Source organism: Onthophagus taurus, unplaced genomic scaffold, assembly GCF_036711975.1.
Source record: "Onthophagus taurus isolate NC unplaced genomic scaffold, IU_Otau_3.0 ScKx7SY_15, whole genome shotgun sequence".
Taxonomy (NCBI): domain Eukaryota; kingdom Metazoa; phylum Arthropoda; class Insecta; order Coleoptera; family Scarabaeidae; genus Onthophagus; species Onthophagus taurus.
In genome coordinates this window covers 5,225,660-5,246,221 of record NW_027248940.1, presented here as the reverse complement: position 1 = coordinate 5,246,221, position 20,562 = coordinate 5,225,660, and the positions used below count along the sequence as shown (strand labels likewise).

The window sequence follows — 20,562 nt, the reverse complement described above, 5'->3', positions numbered from 1 at the left end:
TTGCATTTAAAGGCCTTGTACCGTGGATTATTTCATGAATAGTCTTTTAGGAAAGTGGAGACGGTTAAAATATCTGGACATGTCTCTGAGACAAGAAATTCCAAATGTTATTGCGGTATGTTGTATTCTACATAATTTTGTTTTGAAGCATGATCACATGGAAATAGATGATGAAAATGAGACTCAGGACTGCAGACAGGAAAACAACGATCATAACGAACGTAACACTGGTTCCTTAAAGCGAAATTTCATTGCCTCACTTTTGGTACCCTCACAATAAAACTGCTATAATAACACAGTGTGATGATAAAGTTTGGAACATAATTCATAATTGCGTTATTAAATGTTTTCAGGCAATAGTTACGTTTTTATTTTTTAAAGTGAATTATCTATTTATTTATTTTTTTTTTAATTGTTGTGTGGGCTATCAATTTTTTTACATCATCATTTAAGTAGTAACTAGTTCTATGGAAAAAAGTGACCTGTCCTAGCGTTTTTCTTGAAAATATTAAATAACGCAATTATGAATTATATTCCAGACTTTATCACCACACTGTACATTATTGGTTATAAAAATAAAGTAAATATGTAATAAATGTTGTATTTACATGTAATAATTTATTATAACTAATTACAAACTTTTTTTTATATACTTATGTATACTAGGTTTAGAAACACATAAAAAAATTTATAAATTTAAATATTTTTTAAAAAGTTCTAATTTCTCTCTTTGAATTTTATTGTATTCCTCAAAACTTACACGTATCTTTTTCATATCTTCCAACTTTTCTTCTTCTAGTTCAAGTTGCCGGATTTTTGAATTTTTGGGATTTTGGAACATGTCCTTCCTCTTTTCATATTCCGCTAAGAAAAGCATTGTTGCTGAATGTGTCCATATAAATTTATCTACAAGATTTACACAAATCATATTTATATACATGAATATATAGTTATACTTGTATGTACAGACCTTCATATATTTCTACATCGAAGTGTTCGCCCCTTCCTTCTTCTTCTACAGTACTAATATTCCTGTTTTCTTCTGTATTTTTATCTTGGGTGTCGACAAGGTAATAGGTTAAATCATCTAGAGTAAAATAAGAGAATTCAAATAAAACCTAAGATACTGTTAAGATGTAGAAAACCCACGTTGGCTGTTGCATGTTACCGTTAAAATATACAATTTAGTTATTTCATACAATAGTAAAATACTTATTGTGATAAATAATTTAAATACGAACAAACTTACCATTACTTATTTTCTCAGCATCCATTTTGTTGTATGAATGTCAAAGTTAGGCCACGGCTAGGTGGGATTATATTAACCTCACTTCACGACTTCACCCACTTTCTGTCACTTTCATTTAAACGTCAAACCAAAGCGCTGTTAAAAACGGCCAGCGCTGAGTTTCAGCGGTAAACCAGCGATACCGTTCAGAATCTGATGTGGCTCAGCTACTCAGCTGCTGTGTCCGCTGACCGCGCCCAATATTTGTGAGTTTGGTATCAAAGGCTGGATCTTTCAATAATTTTCTTAGTTGTAGCCCAACATATATACCTTTCAACTCTTTCAGCTTTGCTTCACTCAATTTGGGAAACTTTTCTTTCAACTGCTTGAAGGCCTGTCCTCTTTTATCCAAAGCTTTCACAAAGTCCTTCATAAGGTCCAACTTGATTGAAGCGGAGGCAAAATGATTTTGGCGGGATTAACCAATGAAGTGTTTTTCACATTTTCTTTTGCTGCAACATATGATTTTCTTATATTCCACTTCATGACTGTATAGTGGTGTTTAGTGTCACGGCTGTCCCATAGGCACGAAAGCAGCAATATTTCGTAAACCCACTCTGTAAATCTGTAAGTAATGCAAGAACTTTTATATCAGAGCAAAGTTGCCAGCGAAGCCATGGTTTCATAAGTTTCTTTCATGTTTACTGTATAAACCAAAGGCACCAATGGGAATGTATTCGTTTAAATACAAAAATATACTTTGTCCACGACTACCTTATAATATATACTGTGGAGGTATATATAGTCCACAATATAAATAAATAAATTTGGTTAAATAAATATTTTAATAAATAATATATGCACCGTACACACACCGTACACGTGTGTTTTATATAATAATTTTGAAATAAAAGATGAATAAATAATCATAATTGATTTTGTTTTACAACACGAACTTGATTTTCTACATGTCGTGTGCACAGCATGCTACAGCTACTTCCCCTCCTATAAAGATGAATAAAAAGAGGAATATGGTGTGGTGGTCAAAAAATCCATATTTACAAATTAATTTTTTTGAATATTTTGTTGTTTTACACTGTTACACACACTTTTGTGTTTGTTTAAATATTTACCTCGCTGTGGTGACGGTTTTGGGGTTAATTGTTGATATTTAATTGGTAGTTGTATCATTTGTTGAGCAGGTTATTGCATTAATGTATTGATGATTGATATTGAATCGACCGTTGGGTTAATTGTTGAATTGGTTGAATTCGCTGGTGAGTTAGCGATTGATTTCGCGAGTGGGATCGCTGGTGAGTTAGCGATTAACTTCACGGGTGAGTTCGTGATTGGGTGCGCTGGTGAGTTAGCGGCTTGTTTCGCGAGTGGGATCGCTGGTGAGTTAGCGAGTGAGTTGGCGGTTGAGTCACCATCAGCGGGAACCGTTATTTTAATAAAATTGTTAAAAAATGCACTTTTATTTGATTTGATTCCTCTTTATATTCTTAGCTCTATAGAAAGATAAATGGCTTACCGGCACACGACTGTAAAATTTTCGAAGTCTTGACGGTTGCCCGACTGGCATGGCGGCTTGTTGCAATTTGACATCTTGTTGTCAATTGATATTTGTCGAGAGCAGGTTCAAAAATTCGTTGGAGGCAGGTTCAAAATCATCTTCGGGTGTAGGTTTAAAATAATCGTTAGGGCAGGTTCAAAAATTCGTCGGGGTTAGGTTCAAATCATCTTCGTGTGCAGGTTCTAATTTGCCGGATACAGGTTTTAATTTATTATTGGTTGCAGGTTCAATAATCTTCGGGGTCACCAAATTGTGGAGGTATATATGTGGTCCACAATATAAATAAATAAATTTGGTTAAATAAATATTTTAATAAATAATATATGCACCGTACAGACACCGTACACGTGTGTTTTATATAATAATTTTGAAAAAAAAAAGATGAATAAATAATCATAATTGATTTTGCTATGAATTTGCTATGAATATATACCTTATGAATGAGTTTTCTAAAACAAAATGGTAGTCATTTTTCACGGAGTGAATAATAGCGGTGAATAATAATCATTATTCACGGGTAGCCATCTTGACCAGACTAATAATAATTATTTGAAACGTTAAAAATTCAAAAAACGTCAATTTAATTCAATTTTTTAGGAGATTCTAAAGGTTTGACATTAAAAAAAAACATAAACAAATTCCTTTTTTCGTATGATTTAAGCATAAATTAATTAATTTTCATAAAGAAAACGACGTTTTATAAAACTGACATCTAATTTTGACAAATTGTTGTGAAGTTGGTTACAGTTGTAACATTGAATTTGAGTCACATTGACGTTTAAACCTTTATTCAAAAATTTATTTAAAAAACAAATTTATGGAATCAATTTCAATAATCGTGGACAAACTATAGTATTGTACTCGCATATAATGAGATATTATTCGATTTGAGATGAATAATAGCCCTCATTATATGCTCATATAATAATATACTATTGACTACGACTACCTTATAATATACAGGGTGTATCTGAATGCCTGCAACAAACTTCAAGGGGTGATTCTTTAGTGAATTTTAAGGGTACTTTGATATATAAACCATGGGGGCCTTCGGCTCCCCTAAGCAGCTACACCCCTCCAAAAATGGCGGAAAATTTTGGTTTAATTTCTTTTTCTCAAAAACCATAAACGCTAGGAAAATGAAATTTGGGGAATATGTTTAACTCATAATAGGGCACATTTTGATCCTATTTGTACTTTCAACCTACCCTTCTAAATTACTAAACGTAACCATCCCCTTTACATTTTTGCTAATATTTTTTTTATGCAGATGATAAATACATTAAAAAAATTTTATCTAGGTAGATGAAAGCATCCTAAAACTTTTTTGTCTCTCTAAAATTTTTCCAAAAACGACTAATTTTTGAGAAAAAAAATAATAAAGCAAATACTGCACGTTAAACATCGGGGTTGTCGATCAAAAGTTGGAATGAATTTTTAATGAAAAAATCTTAGTAGGCTCTGTAATCTTTGTCAGAAATATTTTTAACGTTAAAATGTCAGTGTTTTTCTTACTATTATTATTGTTTTTCAAATTAATTTTTAAATAAAGTTCTATCGCATTTACGCTCGTTCACTAGACGTTTCAAAATTTCAAATAAAACAATAATAATAGTACGAGAACCACTGACATTTAAACGTCAAAAATATTTCTGACAAAGATTGCAAAGCCTACCAAGATTTTTTCATTAAAAATTCATTCCAACTTTCGATTAACAATCCTCAGCTTAACAGTTAGTGTTTGCTTAATTATTTTTTTTCTCAGAAATTATTAATTTTTCGAAGAACATCAGAGAGACAAAAAAGTTTTATAATAGTTTTATCTATCTAACTGAAATTTTTCCAATGTATTTATCATCTTCATACAAAAATCTAGGCATAAATTGAACGGGAGTGGTTACGTTTAGTAGTTTAGAAGGGTAGGTTCAAAGTACAAATAGGGTCAAAACGTGCCCTATTATGAGTTAAACATATTCCCCAAATTTCATTTTCCTAGCGTTTATGGTTTTTGAGAAAAAAAAATAAACCAAAATTTTCCGTCATTCCTGAAGGGAGCCGAAGTCGCCCATAGTTCATATATCAAAGTACCCTTAAAATTCACTAAAGAATCACCCCTTGAAGTTTGTTGCAGTCATTCAGATACACCCTGTATACCTTATGAATGAGGTTTCTAACTTTAATTTAGGAGTAGTAACGGTCGTTACTGTTAGGAACTAAAGTAATTTATTGGGATACACGACCAACACGACAAAGGCTAGATAATTGAAAAGAGGCTTCCTTTTATCTTTACCGAGCTTTCGGAAATTTTATTTTTCCTTCTTCAGAGGTAACTACAATATTGAGAAAACAAAAGTTACAATAGTTAACAAACAAACATTTGAACAACTTACAAAAATGGATTGCATAAAGGAACTGAACCAAAGCTAAACATGAGGTCGCAAACTTTGAGCACTAGACATATCTTATAAAAACTATACTTCTAATAATTCACTAAAGGTGAGTAATCAAAGATCAAACGATACTAAAAATCATTACAAAGTTAATTTTGAAACTATTAAAATAAGTATTACTTACAATGAGAACACGTTAAAATTTTTCGTTAAAAGTTAAGACGCAATAAGTCACGTAAGTTTTTTATACCACAAAAACTGGAAAGAAACAAGGCTGGCCAACCGTCGTCACGGCAAAACACCAAAAACACTAAAAGTAACCACTAGTTGGCGTTGAGAGGGGGAATAAAATTGAAAATATGAAAAAGGAAACAAAAACAGAAAAAGAACTAGAAAACCAAAGAATCACCCTCAATCGATGTTTGATCCCTTCTACCCCAGTCCTTCATAACAAGGTAACTGTAAATAGAACTAAGGTTCTGGGTGTCAGTTCTGAAGTTTAAGGAATTAACCTCTTTATTGATGTAAAACATCTCTAAGAACAATCTCTTTGAATAAATTGATTCCTTATCAACAATCTGAGAATTCTCAAAATTAAAATGGTGACCACTGAGAACATGGTGATGAACCAACGCACTCTTGTTTTCATCTCTAGATTGACAATCACGTTTATGTTGTTTGATCCTAGCATCAAAATACTGACTGGTAGTGCCTATGTAGGTTTTTTCGCAATTATTGCAAGGAACCCTCTAAATAACATTAGATTGTAAACCTTTAGGAACCAGATCCTTAGTCCTTGAAAAACAGGTGGATAGAGGCAAAGAATTGCATTTAGCAAACTTAACCGAGTCAAACCTCAGAACTGAAACAAGTTTATCAGTCAGCCTGGGGACGAAGGGAATCTTAACAAAGTGGGTCTGGGGGCCAGGGAGGCTAGATATGTCGTGTTGGTCGTCACCCTCAGAAGGTTGACTAATATTACGATGGTAAGTACCATTATGATAAAGAATTCTATTAACTAGACCTATCGGATACCCGATGTTGAAGAATATATCCCGGAGCTTTTTTAGGTTAGAGTCAAGAAAGCGGACATCAGAGATGGATCTGACACGGTTAACCATAGCAACCACAGTGTTCAGTTTCTGATTGAGAGGATGGTTTGAATGAAAGTTGATATATCTCCCCGAATATGTTGGCTTAGTATATCAATTTAAACTAATAGTTTGATCTAAATTTCTTATAACAATAGTATCGAGAAAAGGAACACTAGAGTTGGATTCAGTTTCAACCGTGAACTGTAAATGACTATCAAAGTTGTTGAACACATCCATAACATCGTCGATGCGGTCGACAGGTACAGCGCAAATTATATCGTCCACGTACTTGTAGATAAAAGGAAGAGAAAAACCCAACAAAGGAATACATTGATCGAGAAAATGATCCATCACCATTGTGGCCAAGATGGGGCTCAAAGGACTTCCCATTGGAGTGCCAAATTTTTGACTGTAAATAACATCATTGAAAGTAAATAGCGAAGACTCAAACAGGAACACTATCAATTGTAAAAACAAATCCATATCAGTGGGAGTGACAGAACTTACTAGGTCCCAATTTTGTAACAATATATCTCTCACCAAGTTGAGAGGTATGTTGGTGAAGAGAGACACCACATCAAGTGAGATAAGCATAAAGTTAGGAGGGAGTTTTATATCCCTAATTTTCTCTACAAAAGAGAAAGTATCCTTGATATTGTAGGACACTACAATCACTAAAGAAAGCTTCAGAATGCCTGACAGGAACTCTGACAAGTGATAAGTGGGGGAACCCACGAAAGATATGATAGGTCTCAAAGGACAGTTCACCTTGTGGATCTTCGGCAACCCATAATACTTGGGAATGACACCATTGTGACATCTAAGGCTGTTATACAATCTCTTATCAATGTATTCCCTTTCTAATAAAATTTTTGAGAATTTATTGTTTCTGTTTTGTATCTTTGAAGTGGGTTTCTAACCTTTATTCAAAAATTGATTTAAAAAATAAATTTATGGAATCAATTTCAATAGTCGTGGACAAAGTATAGTATTCTACTCGCATATAATGAGTTATTATTCACTCAGGTTAATTATGCCACTCGCTACGCTCGTGACATAAACTTAACCTTCGTGAATAATAGCCCTCATTATATGCTCATATAATAATATACTATTGTCCACGACTACCTTATAATATATACCTTATGAATGAGTTTTCTAAAACAAAATGGTAGTCATTTTTCACGGAGTGAATAATAGGGGTGAATAATAATCATTATTCACGGGTAGCCATTTTGACCAGACTAATAATAATTATTTGAAACGTTAAAAGTTCAAAAAACGTCAATTTAATTCAATTTTTTAGGAGTTTCTAAATGTTTGACATTAAAAAACCCTAAACAAATTCCTTTTTCGTATGATTTAAGCATAAATTAATTAATTTTCGTAAAGAAAACGACGTTTTATAAAACTGACATTTAATTTTGACAAATTGTTGTGAAGTTGGTTACGATTAGTAACATGGAATTTGTGTCACATTGACGTTTAACCTTTATTCAAAAATTTATTTAAAAAATAAATTTATGGAATCAATTTCAATAGTCATGGACAAAGTATAGTATTCTACTCGCATATAATGAGCTATTATTCACTCAGGTTAATTATGCCACTCGCTACGCTCGTGACATATGCTCATGTAATAATATACTATTTTAATAAAAGTGGTCTTCTATTGTGTTGTTAATGCCATGTTGCACATTCGTGTACCTATACTTACAGACATATAATTAATTTCAACCTTATTAAGATCGGCATTTGATCAAACTATCCAATCTGCGTTTGCTCAAAATTACTTACTCAAATTCCGAAATTCAGTTTTATTTCCGCGTTTACTCAAATGCACTTGAACATTCCGCAAAATATTCAATTATTTCGGCACTTGTCCGAAATCGGCAATTGGGTCTAACATCTGTTAATTCGTCCATTACTCGCCTCGCTCGACTCGCAAACTCAGACTCGTTCTATAAAAAATTACATTGCTGACTTGGTACATAAATATCTATTATTGAAACAATTTTTTCAAAAAACGTCATTTTATACTCTTGCCTTAATTAAAGAAAAAATGACTCAATTTAAATTAAAGCAATTCATAACAAATTATTCTTTTAATCGAAAAATGTTTCGTATAACAGCAAACTCCTGATTCAAAGTAAATGAAAGGCAATACCATGAGTGAAGGGCTTGGAGGCGCAACATTGAGGAAAACAAGGTTCGATTTCGGCTGTAGCGCCAATGAAGGAGAACAAGAAGATAAGTTTGAAATTAAACATTTATTAATTTAAATTTATATCCAACAATTCTTTTAATATTAAATTTTTAAATGGGATTAAAATTTCTTTTTTGAAATCAAAGTAGAAACTGTTCTAAACCAAGCATAACATTTTCTAAGATCCTACAAAAAAATTATGTTAATTTTTCTCCAAATATTTTTTTTATATTATTTTACCCCAGTCATTGAAGGATAAGACACAACACCCAACATGCCGAATTTGATGTTAAAAGTGTGTTGACTTAAACACAAGAAAATCAAAACGTCCTTTTTAAGTTTAACATCCGCATCATACCAATTCATATCATAAATAGCGTCAGTTAAAGAAACGTTCTAAAATTAAAAAGATTAATTTCTTATCTTGTAGTATATTTAATTATTTACCGCATCAATAATACGTTGTCCAATTGAATTAAGTATCATCAAAGATAATAAGCATAAGATCATGATACAAAAAACAAATATATCGAATCGCTTAAAAATGTGACACAAATGATAAATAAACAATTTAAGTAACACAATTAAATACTAACCAAAGCAAACGCTGAAGCAACTAAAATAATGAACCCAACACTACAAATTCGTTGGAGCACAATTAGTTTTCCATAAACTTTATAAACAAAATTAAACAATCCAAAAATTTCTTGATGATACTGCAAAACTCGGCGCAGTTGTACGTTTTCTTTATCCCCAATTTTAAATTTAATTTGATTTATTAACAAAGTAATATGTTTTAAACGAATTATAACCAATTCAAACACGTACACAAACAAAGCTATCGCCCCTATAACCAAATTCAAAACTGCAATGAAGAAAAACATTTCGCGTACAACCAAAAATCCTTCAAACCAAGGTTGGAGTTTATACGGCATATAATACCCCAAATATAAATAACAGGTGTTTCGAGTGTTATTAAAACATTTTTTTCTTAACAACATTGCATTCCATAAAATTGTAATTGAGTACGGTGTGAGATAATAAACATATTTGAAACCGTATTTAACCAAATTATCGATAAAATGAAGCTGGGTTGGAACTCCAAAACAATTAAAATCGCTTAAGTTATTCATTACGATTATCATTTTGCCCCTTTTGTTACTAATTAATAAAGCTATCAGTACAAAATTTGTGTACATTATAAAGGCGAAGATGTCGAACAAGTATGAATAAAAATCTGTTTGAGTATCTTAAAAAAATATTATTACATTTAAGTCTAGATTTTTTTATCGAAGACTTACCCATAAATTTTTGTATGATAGGATAAATAATCCAGATTAAAGTTAAAATAATACTTAATATGATCTTGTTTTTATAAACTGGTTGAAGTGGAGATGCTTGAATTTGATCAAGAAAATGTTGTATTTTTAAAAAACCCAAAGTTTTAACCCACATCTTGTTTAAACTGTGCTTAAAAGCAAAATGAATGTAAATGAAACCATCGAGTCGTTTTTAAAGAAATTGTCCTTAATGAAATGTGATCTGATGATGGCGAATGAAAAATTAAGAACGATTAAATCGATTTTTATGAGGTACACTAATGATTCGAAATAAAAAAATAATTAATAATACTGTATTATTTTATTTTGTTCGATTTAAATTAATTATATAAACCAAATTTTTTACAAATAAATCACACAGAAAACATATAACAATTATTTAATTGGATAACAACGAACAAAAATACATTTTTTTTTGTTAAATTAAAGAACATGAATCTCAGGGACAAAAAAAAAAGAATAAAACGCAAGTTCATGGAGACATCTATAAATAAATGTTTAAATTTACGAACTAAATATAAAATAGAGCATAAAGAAATCTGTGCAAGAAAGAGGTAACTCCTTTATAAGAGTGTTGAAATTGACAACGCTTATACGCGTTAATTTATAAGGGTCTTTTAAGATTGATTTTTTTTTATTTTAATCGCGAGGGTTATAAAAATTAAAGAGTTCGATAAAAGGAAATGTTCACTTAACTTCTTTCCGGAGGTGTGACATGTCAGTTAAAAATGGTTGGTTGACCTTGGTCTTGCGGGATGGATGTTCTTCGGTGTTAGAAGTTTAGGATTCTCGGGAAATTTAGTTCTCGGGTCCTTCGGGAACAGGATGGAACATTGGACTCGATCCCAGGTATGGTTTCGATTTCTTCGAAGATAATTTAGAAACACTTGTTTACTTTTACTAGATAAAAGTAAATTGAGTTGTCAAAAAAAAATTCTAAGTTCAAACTTAGGTTAGAAATTTTTAGGTTAAATTGACGTAGATTCGATAACGCTTCGCTCTAACCAAAATTGAACTCTCCCGGTGTCAAATTTGCGCGGCCTTATATACCCTTTTTGGACAAAGGCTTCTTGGATATAATAATAATAAACAAGTTTATTGTTCACAAAAATCGATATAGGTACATATTATTGAAAATACAAAAAATTTTTACATATCTAAATTTATGAACAAAAGTTGATGTTCGATAGTCTATCGTTCTTCCACAATCACCCCCTTAAAAATAATAAACATAAACATAGACAAAACAGAAAAGAACATGAAAAGAGAAAGAAAACACGAACAAGAGAGAATTTATGGGCAAATACGGCAGATACGGCAGAGCTGAGGTATTAACATCATCGGTAACCCTGAAAGGTGCACTGAGCCGAAAACAAGGCTGCCCTATATCGACGTTTAAGTAATGCAACGGACGTGCACAGTCCTACAGATCCAGAAATCTCGTTAACCAGTTTTGAAATTTGGTAAGAATAGCATTTTTTAAAAAATTGACGTTTGTGAATGGGTGGTGTGAGAATTCCCTTAAACCTAATATTGAGGGTGTGCACGTCCGTCCTGTACCGTATCTTCCGGCGAAGGTAGGGTGGTCGACCTGTCGTTATAATATTGAAATAAGCTGTTGCGCAATGTAATTTTCTGCGGTTGATCATATTTAACCAGCTTATTTCAATCAACTTGTGACTAATGTGCTCTCGTCGCCTTATACCAAAAATTAGTCGCAGACATGAATTTTGTACTTTTTGTATTTTTTGAGCTATACGTTTAGATATAAAAGAGGAGTACAACATGTCCCCCCATAGTTAAAACCCGATAACACCAGGCTCTCACAAAGTAAACGTTTACTGCTACCGGTTAGGAAATGACGCGCGTTATAAATGGATTTTAATTGACAGTATGCCGCCCGGATCTTTTTATTAATATATTCATTGAAAGTTAGATTCTCATCAATAATTATTCCCAAACTTTTAACTGAATCTTTGCACGTTAATTGTTGGTTTCCTATACGTATGTCAAGTTTGGGTTTAATTCTTTCCCTAAGTTTTTTCGGGCCAAAAACAATAACATCGGTTTTTGCTGAGTTAATTAATAAATTATGACGACGAGACACATCCACAAGGTTATCTAGGTCAGCACTTATCCGCCTGCAGGCCTCCTCCACCTCACCCTCGCCAAAAGACCCATAAAGCTGAGTGTCATCGGCATATTGGTGCATATTGCAAAAAGATACATGCTTGTGAAAATCGCTAGTGTATATTGAGAAAAGGAGCGGGGAGAGAACCGATCCCTGTGGGACACCTGTCGATACCGTCATTGCCTCCGACACCCGACACCCGACCATCCACACTCACACGTTGCACCCTATTATCCAAAAAACTCCCCAATAAATTAACTGCCTTGCACTTTAACCCTATATGGTGCAGTTTGGACAGCAAGATTTTATGGTTCAAAGTGTCGAAGGCCTTCGAGTAATCAAGCAGACAAAGAACGGTAATTTTATCGCTATCCATCGCTCCCACAATGTCATCCACAACGTCAACCAGCGCGGTCGCGCAACTGAACCCAGGGCGAAAACCAGATTGTCGGTCCGGCAGAATGCTGTTGTTTACAATATATTTGCTAAGTTGTTCAAATAAAATCTTCTCCATGACCTTTGAGAGAACCGGCAATATGCTTATTGGTCTTAAGTCAGACAGCCTTTGAGGATTATTAATTTTAGGGAGAGGGTTTAGCAACGATATCTTCCACGAAGCCGGGAAGGAACTAGTCTCTATGACATGATTTACAATATGCCTAACATATGGTATAATATGGGGGCAACACAATTTAATAATTTTTATATTTAAGCTGTCATAGCCCATAGCATTACTGTTTATTGCGTTAATAGTTTCCTCAACATTGGCTTCAGCAATTTCAGCAAATTCAAAAACCTGACTATATAGTGTGTTATTAAGATAATAATTGTAAAGGTCAGCATCATACCCGGATATACCCACACCGACAAAGTGCGCATTCAACTGGTTTAGATTTTTAAGGTGCCCCGGTATTGAAATTTGCTTCTTATTAAACAAACCCGCTTTTCTCAATGCTGTCCATTTATTATTCGCACTTTTAATTTGAAGTTCAAGATATACTCTGCGCTCTGTACGGATAGCTTCCGTAACAATTCGTCTCATTGTTTTATAAAATGTCCATTTCTGCGGTAGCTTTGTTGCTTTAAATTCCCGATATGCCCTGTCCCGAATTTTTTGCATAGACTTGATTGTATCAGTGATCCATGGCGACTGAGGTCTTACAAAACTGCAGGTTTTCAGTGGACAATGTACCTCTAGAACACTACCTAGGGCGTTATTGAAAAAATTTACCTTAGAGTCCCCGTCGGGAATATCAAAAATGTGAAAAAATGGTATTCTATACAGATCATCAGCGAAGTGATCGTATTGAAAATATTTGAAAGAGCGAAAGGTTCTAATCAGAGGCGGATGTGGTGGGGTTTTAAATTTTAGATTGCAGTATATTATATCATGATGTGACATATTTCCCCCGTCTGCGACACCCACCTCACTGACCATGCTGCGGTCAGATACCAGTATCAGATCAACCAAAGTAGACGATGATTGGGTTACTCGTGTTGGTCCCTCAATGACTTGATACAAGCCCGTAGAATCAAGTAAATCTTGTAGCGCTAGGGACTTACGGGTGGTCACGGTCAACATGTCGATATTAAAATCCCCAAGAATATTCGAATTTGATCGCCTCAGTTTGAATCTGGGCTCTCTGATTGGTTGATAAAATAGCGGGAATTATAAATTACACAGGTTAGCCAAAATGATTGAATTTTTTAAAGAAAATAACTATCAACTTTGAAAATATTCGAAATTATTAATAAACTTTAAATTTGATTAAGATTTTGTAATTTTGTAGCTAATTTTTCGTTCTTTTAGATAATCGCGCTTTCAGGTGTCAAATTCTTTCGAGAAATTCGTAATTTGATGTTAAAGTTTGGAAAGAAAAAAAATGGAATTTAAATATATAAAATGATTCAGAAATGGATGAAATTGCGGCCTAAGGGCTAAGTCGACACGATCTATCGATCTCGCATGGTTTTAGAATCGAAAATCGTCTGAAAAATCGCCAAAATCAATAGCTGTCAAAATGTAAATTTCAAGGTCAAAATTTGAAGGTCATAGACTTCAATGAATTACCTTTTTCTTGCACATCGTCCTAATTTTTTTTAAAACTAATCGAAAATCATAGCAAAACTAATTACTTATAGTCTAATCCAATATAGTAAATTTCTTAAATTTAATTAGTCTTTTTTCTGTTTTTTCGGAAACAGGGATTTTATTACAATACCTATAACCATTAACTAACAGGGTGCAACCAAAAAACTTACTACATCGAAATTAACAAAAATTAAATGTTTACATTTGAAATAATAAAAATAGATTAAATTTACTTTAAAATACATATTATCTCATTTTGATATCTCAATCAGTTCTTGAAATACGAATTGTTTATTTTATATCACCCCAATTAACGTTTCGTGCAAAATTTTATTCAAAGCATCATAACAAGATTTATAGAATCTAAAAAATAATGTTTAGCACATTATTGCTATTAGATTAAATTTGCACTTTATATCATTTTGATATCTCAATAATTTTGGAGATACAATTTTTTTATTCTGACCTTTAATTTTTACAACGATTAACTAACAGAATTTAACCAAACCAATCAATACAACCACATCAACGAAAATTAAACATTTATATTTGAAATATTGATATTTAAAATAATAAATATCGATTAAATTTGCTTCAAAATGTAGTTTATTTCACTTTGATAGCTCAATCAGTTCTTGAGGTACGAATTTTTTATTTTACATCACCCTAATTAATGTAGCGAGAAAAATTTTATTCAAAGCATCATAACAACGTAATTTAGGAAATCAAAATAATTATTTTTGGTATACCAAAATTAGATTAAATTTGCGTTAAAATATCTCGTTGTGATACTTCTGTTAGTTTTAAAGATATGATTTTTTAATGTTTTGTCATTTTTGGTATAATGTCGATTATTGTCAAACATACAAAATTGTAGCCAAAGCATCATAACCACGAAATGTATTGCAGTTAAGAAATTATACAATGCTCACTTATTTCGTCCTAAATTTTATGAATGAACTGAAACCATTGTATGCTCTTAAACTAGATACTTTAAGCATTAATTTAGTGTAAAACTTATTTGTTAATTACTGTAATTAAAAAAGATACGATTTTTTAAAATTATTCAATTTTTAAAAGATTGTTAAAACGGAACGTTGTTGGGTAATGTTACAATTTTTTTTCTATAATCTGTAATTAATTAAATTAATTCATAATTACCTAGAATGTGAATAAGATAAATAATAATAATAGTTTTATTGAATAAGTATGATTATACATTATTCTCGTCAATAATATACAGTTCGTAAGACTCAAAATATTACATATCGTCGGCCTAATCTGCAAAACCCGTAAGTCCACTTTTGGTCTAAATTGACATTTTAGTATCATCTGTTGACGAAAAGTAATCCATTGACTGAAAAAATTACATATTCCTGTAAAAATTACTTTTTCGTTAATTTAAAATTTAGTAAACCCCGCAAGTCCATGCTAGTTGAACCCGACACCTAATAGCCGTAACTCCTCATTGCAGACTAATTCAGCATGCAGTGAACAGAGGGTTCTGTTGAAAAACAAATTATATGTAAACATCCAGTATCAGTGTGACTTTATTTGCAATTTTTGCTAAAGGTAAGTTATTCTATATTATGTTATATATTAACATAGTTGGACTTGTGGGATTTGCGAGAGGTTTCGCATAATAAAATAATTTATAATTAGTTTTTAATTTCATTTCAGCAGCATATAGGCAGATTTCGGCAAATTTCAGGCTGCCGAATAACCAAATCACACACAATGCAATAACAATCAAAACAATATTGTACAATTGAATGAAATTTTAAATGAATCTGATCCTGAATCAGTTGCTAGAAACAATCATTCATGTCCTATAATGCACAATTGTAACCCTGTAACACCTTTTTGTGATAATGAACAGAATATTCAAACTAGTATCATGTTACCTTATAATCAACAAATAACGATATTAGATTGTGCAATCCGACACCAATACAAGACGATAGAAGCTTGTTATTATAGACATTCCAGAAATTACTGATTCCCCTTGTGCCATCGAATCTAGTTTTAGTTTTACACAACAATATGATAATAGTGGAATAAGTGATGGAAAGACTGACGAGATAACCTTAGAAATAAATAAAGTTTGCAAAGCCTTAGCGAGTACAGAATGTGATATTGAAGAAAATAGATGATCCGGATTATGTGCCTGAATTAAATAGTAAACATGAGGAAGATGAAGAAATGGATACTGATGATGGGGATCCAAATTATGTACCTGAAACTACCATCCATCCCCAGGATGATGTAAGCAATGATACAGCTCAACAATCTGACTTACCAGAGATAAAAAGGAAAAGAAACAAGAGACAGTTTATAGACAGTGAAACATGGAATGAAAGTAAAAGAAAGTCGTTTCGCGAACAAGGAAAAGAATATTTAGGAAGAAAAATGATCGACGGAAAATGGAGATACGATTTGCCAAAGGAGGAGAGAAAAATGCAAGAGAGGTGCAACTGCAAACCTTCCTTGCGTGAGAATTCGGTGCTAAAATGTCGCGATTTTTCAGAAACGGAAAGGGAAAATATTTTTGATCATTTTTGGTCAGAAATGACATGGTCTACAAGAAAAGTGTATGTGTCATTATTAATTGTATCTAAGCCTATTAATAGATAAAGAAATAGAAATGAGGATAATGTGTCAAGACTTTAGACTTTAGAAGCGAGACTTTAGAATACTACTTAAACTTACATGGTTTTGGACTGGTTGAAGGAAATTGCTCGGGAAAAGAATATAAATAAAGATGTGGGAGAGAATACTGAAAAACAACAAGAAAAAAAAATTATTAAAGAAAAAGCTACTCGATATCAGAAAGTGAAAGAAAATATACAGCGTTTTTTAAATGAGTTATTAAGGGTCGAATCTCGTTATTGCCGATCATCATCATCAAAATTTTTACTTAGAGCCATTATGGAAATCAAAATCGTCAATTTATACATTTTACAAACAATGGTGCGCAGATAATAAATACAAGTTCGCATCCAGTACATCATTTGATCATGTTTTTGAGAAAATGAACTTGTCGCTCTTTGGTCCAAGGAAGACGAATGTGACAAATGTGTAAGTCATAGAACTGGAAATCTATCAGATGAAATTTTCAACCAGACAATGAAAAAAGAAGGAAGAAAAATAAAAGATAAAGAAGCAGAAAGTCATATTTTTTGCATGGACCTGCAATCAGTTCTGTTATCACCGAAGTCAAATACTTCATCACTTTACTTCAAACAGAAGTTAATGGTACATAACTTCACATTTTTTTACCTAAAAATGCATATTGCTACTTATGCCATGAATCAAACGGGAGTGTCTCGGCAAATGACTATTCTACTATAATCTGCAAATTTATAATAGATAATGTTTTTATGAATATGGAACCAAGACAAAATAGTATATTATTATATGAGCATATAATGAGGGCTATTATTCACGAAGGTTAAGTTTATCTCACGAGCGTTGCGAGTGGCATAATTAACCTGAGTGAATAATAGCTCATTATATGCGAGTAGAATACTATACTTTGTGCACGACTATTGAAATTGATTCCATAAATTTATTTTTTAAATAAATTTTTGAATAAAGGTTAAACGTCAATGTGACACAAATTCAATGTTACTAACTGTAACCAACTTCACAACAATTTGTCAAAATTAAGTGTCAGTTTTATAAAACGATGCAGGAAAGAAGTATCTAGAAGTATCTACAAGATGTCTTTTATAAGATATAAAAGAGGTTTTACCTGTCAGACATGTCTTTTATAAGATATAAAAGAGGTTTTACCTGTCAGACATCTTGTACGCACGTTGATTCATCCAGTTGTGTTAATATTTCGCTTGATCCTTTATGATCCGTTAATTATGATGATGGTTTTCGGTTGTTCTACAATTGTTAGTTTCAAAATACAACAATAAAAAATGCTCTGAGGAAGGTTACAATAAATAACCGAAATATTAGCTTTTTAAAAAGTTGTTTCTTTAATTAAAACCTGGAATTAAAATCCCGAATAGTCGCATTTACTTGTAGTTTTATAAAACGTCGTTTTCTTTACGAAAATTAATTAATTTATGCTTAAATCATACGAAAAATAGTATATTGTTTTATATGGAAGAGAAGCAGTGCTTTTTATGGCGTGGTCTGTCGCTTAGCGACGAACGCAGTGAGTCGCTAATGACAGATGAGCCGTTAAAATTGTGGCGTGTCCGACAGTTTGCCGGACGAACGAAGTGAGTCCGGCAATGACGGACCAGCCACAAACGAATCTGCTTCTCTTCCGAATAAAACATAGTATTTTTTCTTCAAACGTTGCAAATAATTGCAATATAAATTTTAATAAATTTAATAAAATGACAATTAACTTATTATGTATTAATGAGAAATCGAAGGACGTCATGACAAAATAACGTTAGCAACGACGACGTAAATTTGACAACCAATAAAAAAAAGTAAACAGTTTTGCGCGAATTTTAACTTTTAACTGTTAGTTAAATTTATTTTGTACAAAATGTCGTCCGAAATTAACGATATCGCGAAGAAGGTAATAGAAAATAGTTTATTACCTTCGAAATCTACTAAAATATATAATGGTGCGTACAATAAATTTCTTACATGGTGTAATAAAAAAAATATAAAAGACTATTCGGAAAATACATTACTAGTGTATTTTTACGAATTAGTAACCGAATCTAAATGGAAATGTTCCACTTTATGGTCTCAATACTCCATGTTAAGAACAGTATTGAACATTAACTACAATGTTGACATATCGAAATATATGAAACTACGAGCATTTTTGAAAAAACAGAATGAGGGCTATAGAGCCAAGAAATCAAAAGTATTTACAAAAGAACAATTTGACAAGTTTTTGGATGAAGCTCCAAATGACAAATATTTAGGACTTAAGGTAACTTATAATCCGTTCACAAAATTCCCGAGATGTCAAAATGACTTTAGGTTGGTTAAATACATAAATCACTAGTTTAATTTTAATAAATTATTAAAAAAAAAAGAAATTAAATTTATATTAATACATCCTGCGCGGGAAGCGACTAAAGTCGTTTTGCGCGAATTTCATATGTTGAGCGGGAAGCGACTAAACTCGTTTTTTATGGATTATGGATAGACGGTAACATTTTGGCGGCAAAATGCCCGCGCAAGATGTGTTAATAAAATTTAATTCAATAATAATTTAATTTTATTCATTAGGTTTTTTTTTTTTTTTATTAATAATTTATTAAAATTAAACTAGTGATTTATTTAAAACAACCTAAAGTCATTGTCAAAATATCGGGAGTTTTGTTAACGGTTTATAGATTATAGGTGAAATACACCGAAATGGAAGATTTAAATGTGTTATTTTCAGGTTGTTTTAATAATTGGAATATCGGGGGCATGTAGATGCGATGAGTTAGTAAATTTAACACTAAATGACGTAGAAAGTTTAGGATCCGTCATTCGTGTAACTATTCCTGATAGTAAAACTAACAAATCAAGGTCATTTACAATAATTGGAGACAAGTATATAAACCTATATCAAAAGTATGTAGCATTGAGACCTCAGGACTTTGAAAGTAGAAGATTTTTTTTTAAATATCTTAATGGAAAGTGTTGTCGAATGGTTATGGGAATTCATGTGATTGGTAAAATCCCTCTAAAAGTGGCCACATACTTAAATTTACCACAACCAAACGAATATACTGGACATTCATTACGAAGAACGTCAGCCACTTTACTTGTAGATGGAGGAGGCGATCTTACCTGTTTAAAAAGACTTGGTGGATGGAAATCCGGCACAGTGGCTGAAGGCTACATAGAAGAGTCGATGTTCAATCAAAATGAAAATGCAAGAAAAATTTTATCAAGCCATAACGTAGACGTTAACATAAATAATGATTCAATTCATGATAATACAGTAATTTTTAATGACAGTGAAAACATCTCCAGAGAAGTTTCCACCAAAAAAGGAGTAGTTCCCTCAGAAGAAGTAAACTTTTGTGGAGCTGTTTTCAAGAAATGCACAGTTAATATTAATATTTATAAAAAATAAAAATATTAAATTAACTTTTTTGCACTATCATGACACTATATGTTTAAAGAATTATTCAAAAAATCAATTGTCACTTAATGGTTTATTTCTTCATAAAAAGTTTAAAATGTGTCAATTTTTTTGTGTTTATTAAAATTTAAAATATAAGAGATAATTATTTGTTTTGTTCTTTAATTTATTTAGTTTTTTTATGTGATATTAATTTGAGATGAAAATAAGAAAGCAAACAATTAAAAGGTTAGTTTCATTTTTTATTAATTTTTAAAATCTTTACTTAGCGTCCGTGAAGCAAAAAAATATCTTTTCCAATACGGCGCTAAAGTGACATGTGCTTCAGCGCTATGGCGCTAAAGTGAAATTTACTTTAGCGCCATAACGCTGAAGTACTTTTTTGCTATGTTGATCTTACCAACCGTCGTTATGCAACAATGACTTACTTCTACCGCG

General features: G+C 32.0%; 1 protein-coding gene across 1 annotated transcript; it reads left to right on the top strand.

Annotated features, from left to right (window-relative positions):
• The first annotated feature begins 18,135 nt into the window (after positions 1–18,135).
• LOC139432449 (uncharacterized) lies at positions 18,136–20,276 on the top strand. Its single transcript, XM_071200992.1, has 2 exons — positions 18,136–18,972; positions 19,432–20,276. Exons 1-2 carry the CDS (start codon positions 18,574–18,576, stop codon positions 20,113–20,115), a joined length of 1,083 nt encoding a protein of 360 aa, XP_071057093.1. The 5' UTR covers positions 18,136–18,573; the 3' UTR covers positions 20,116–20,276.
• Positions 20,277–20,562: the final 286 nt, after the last annotated feature.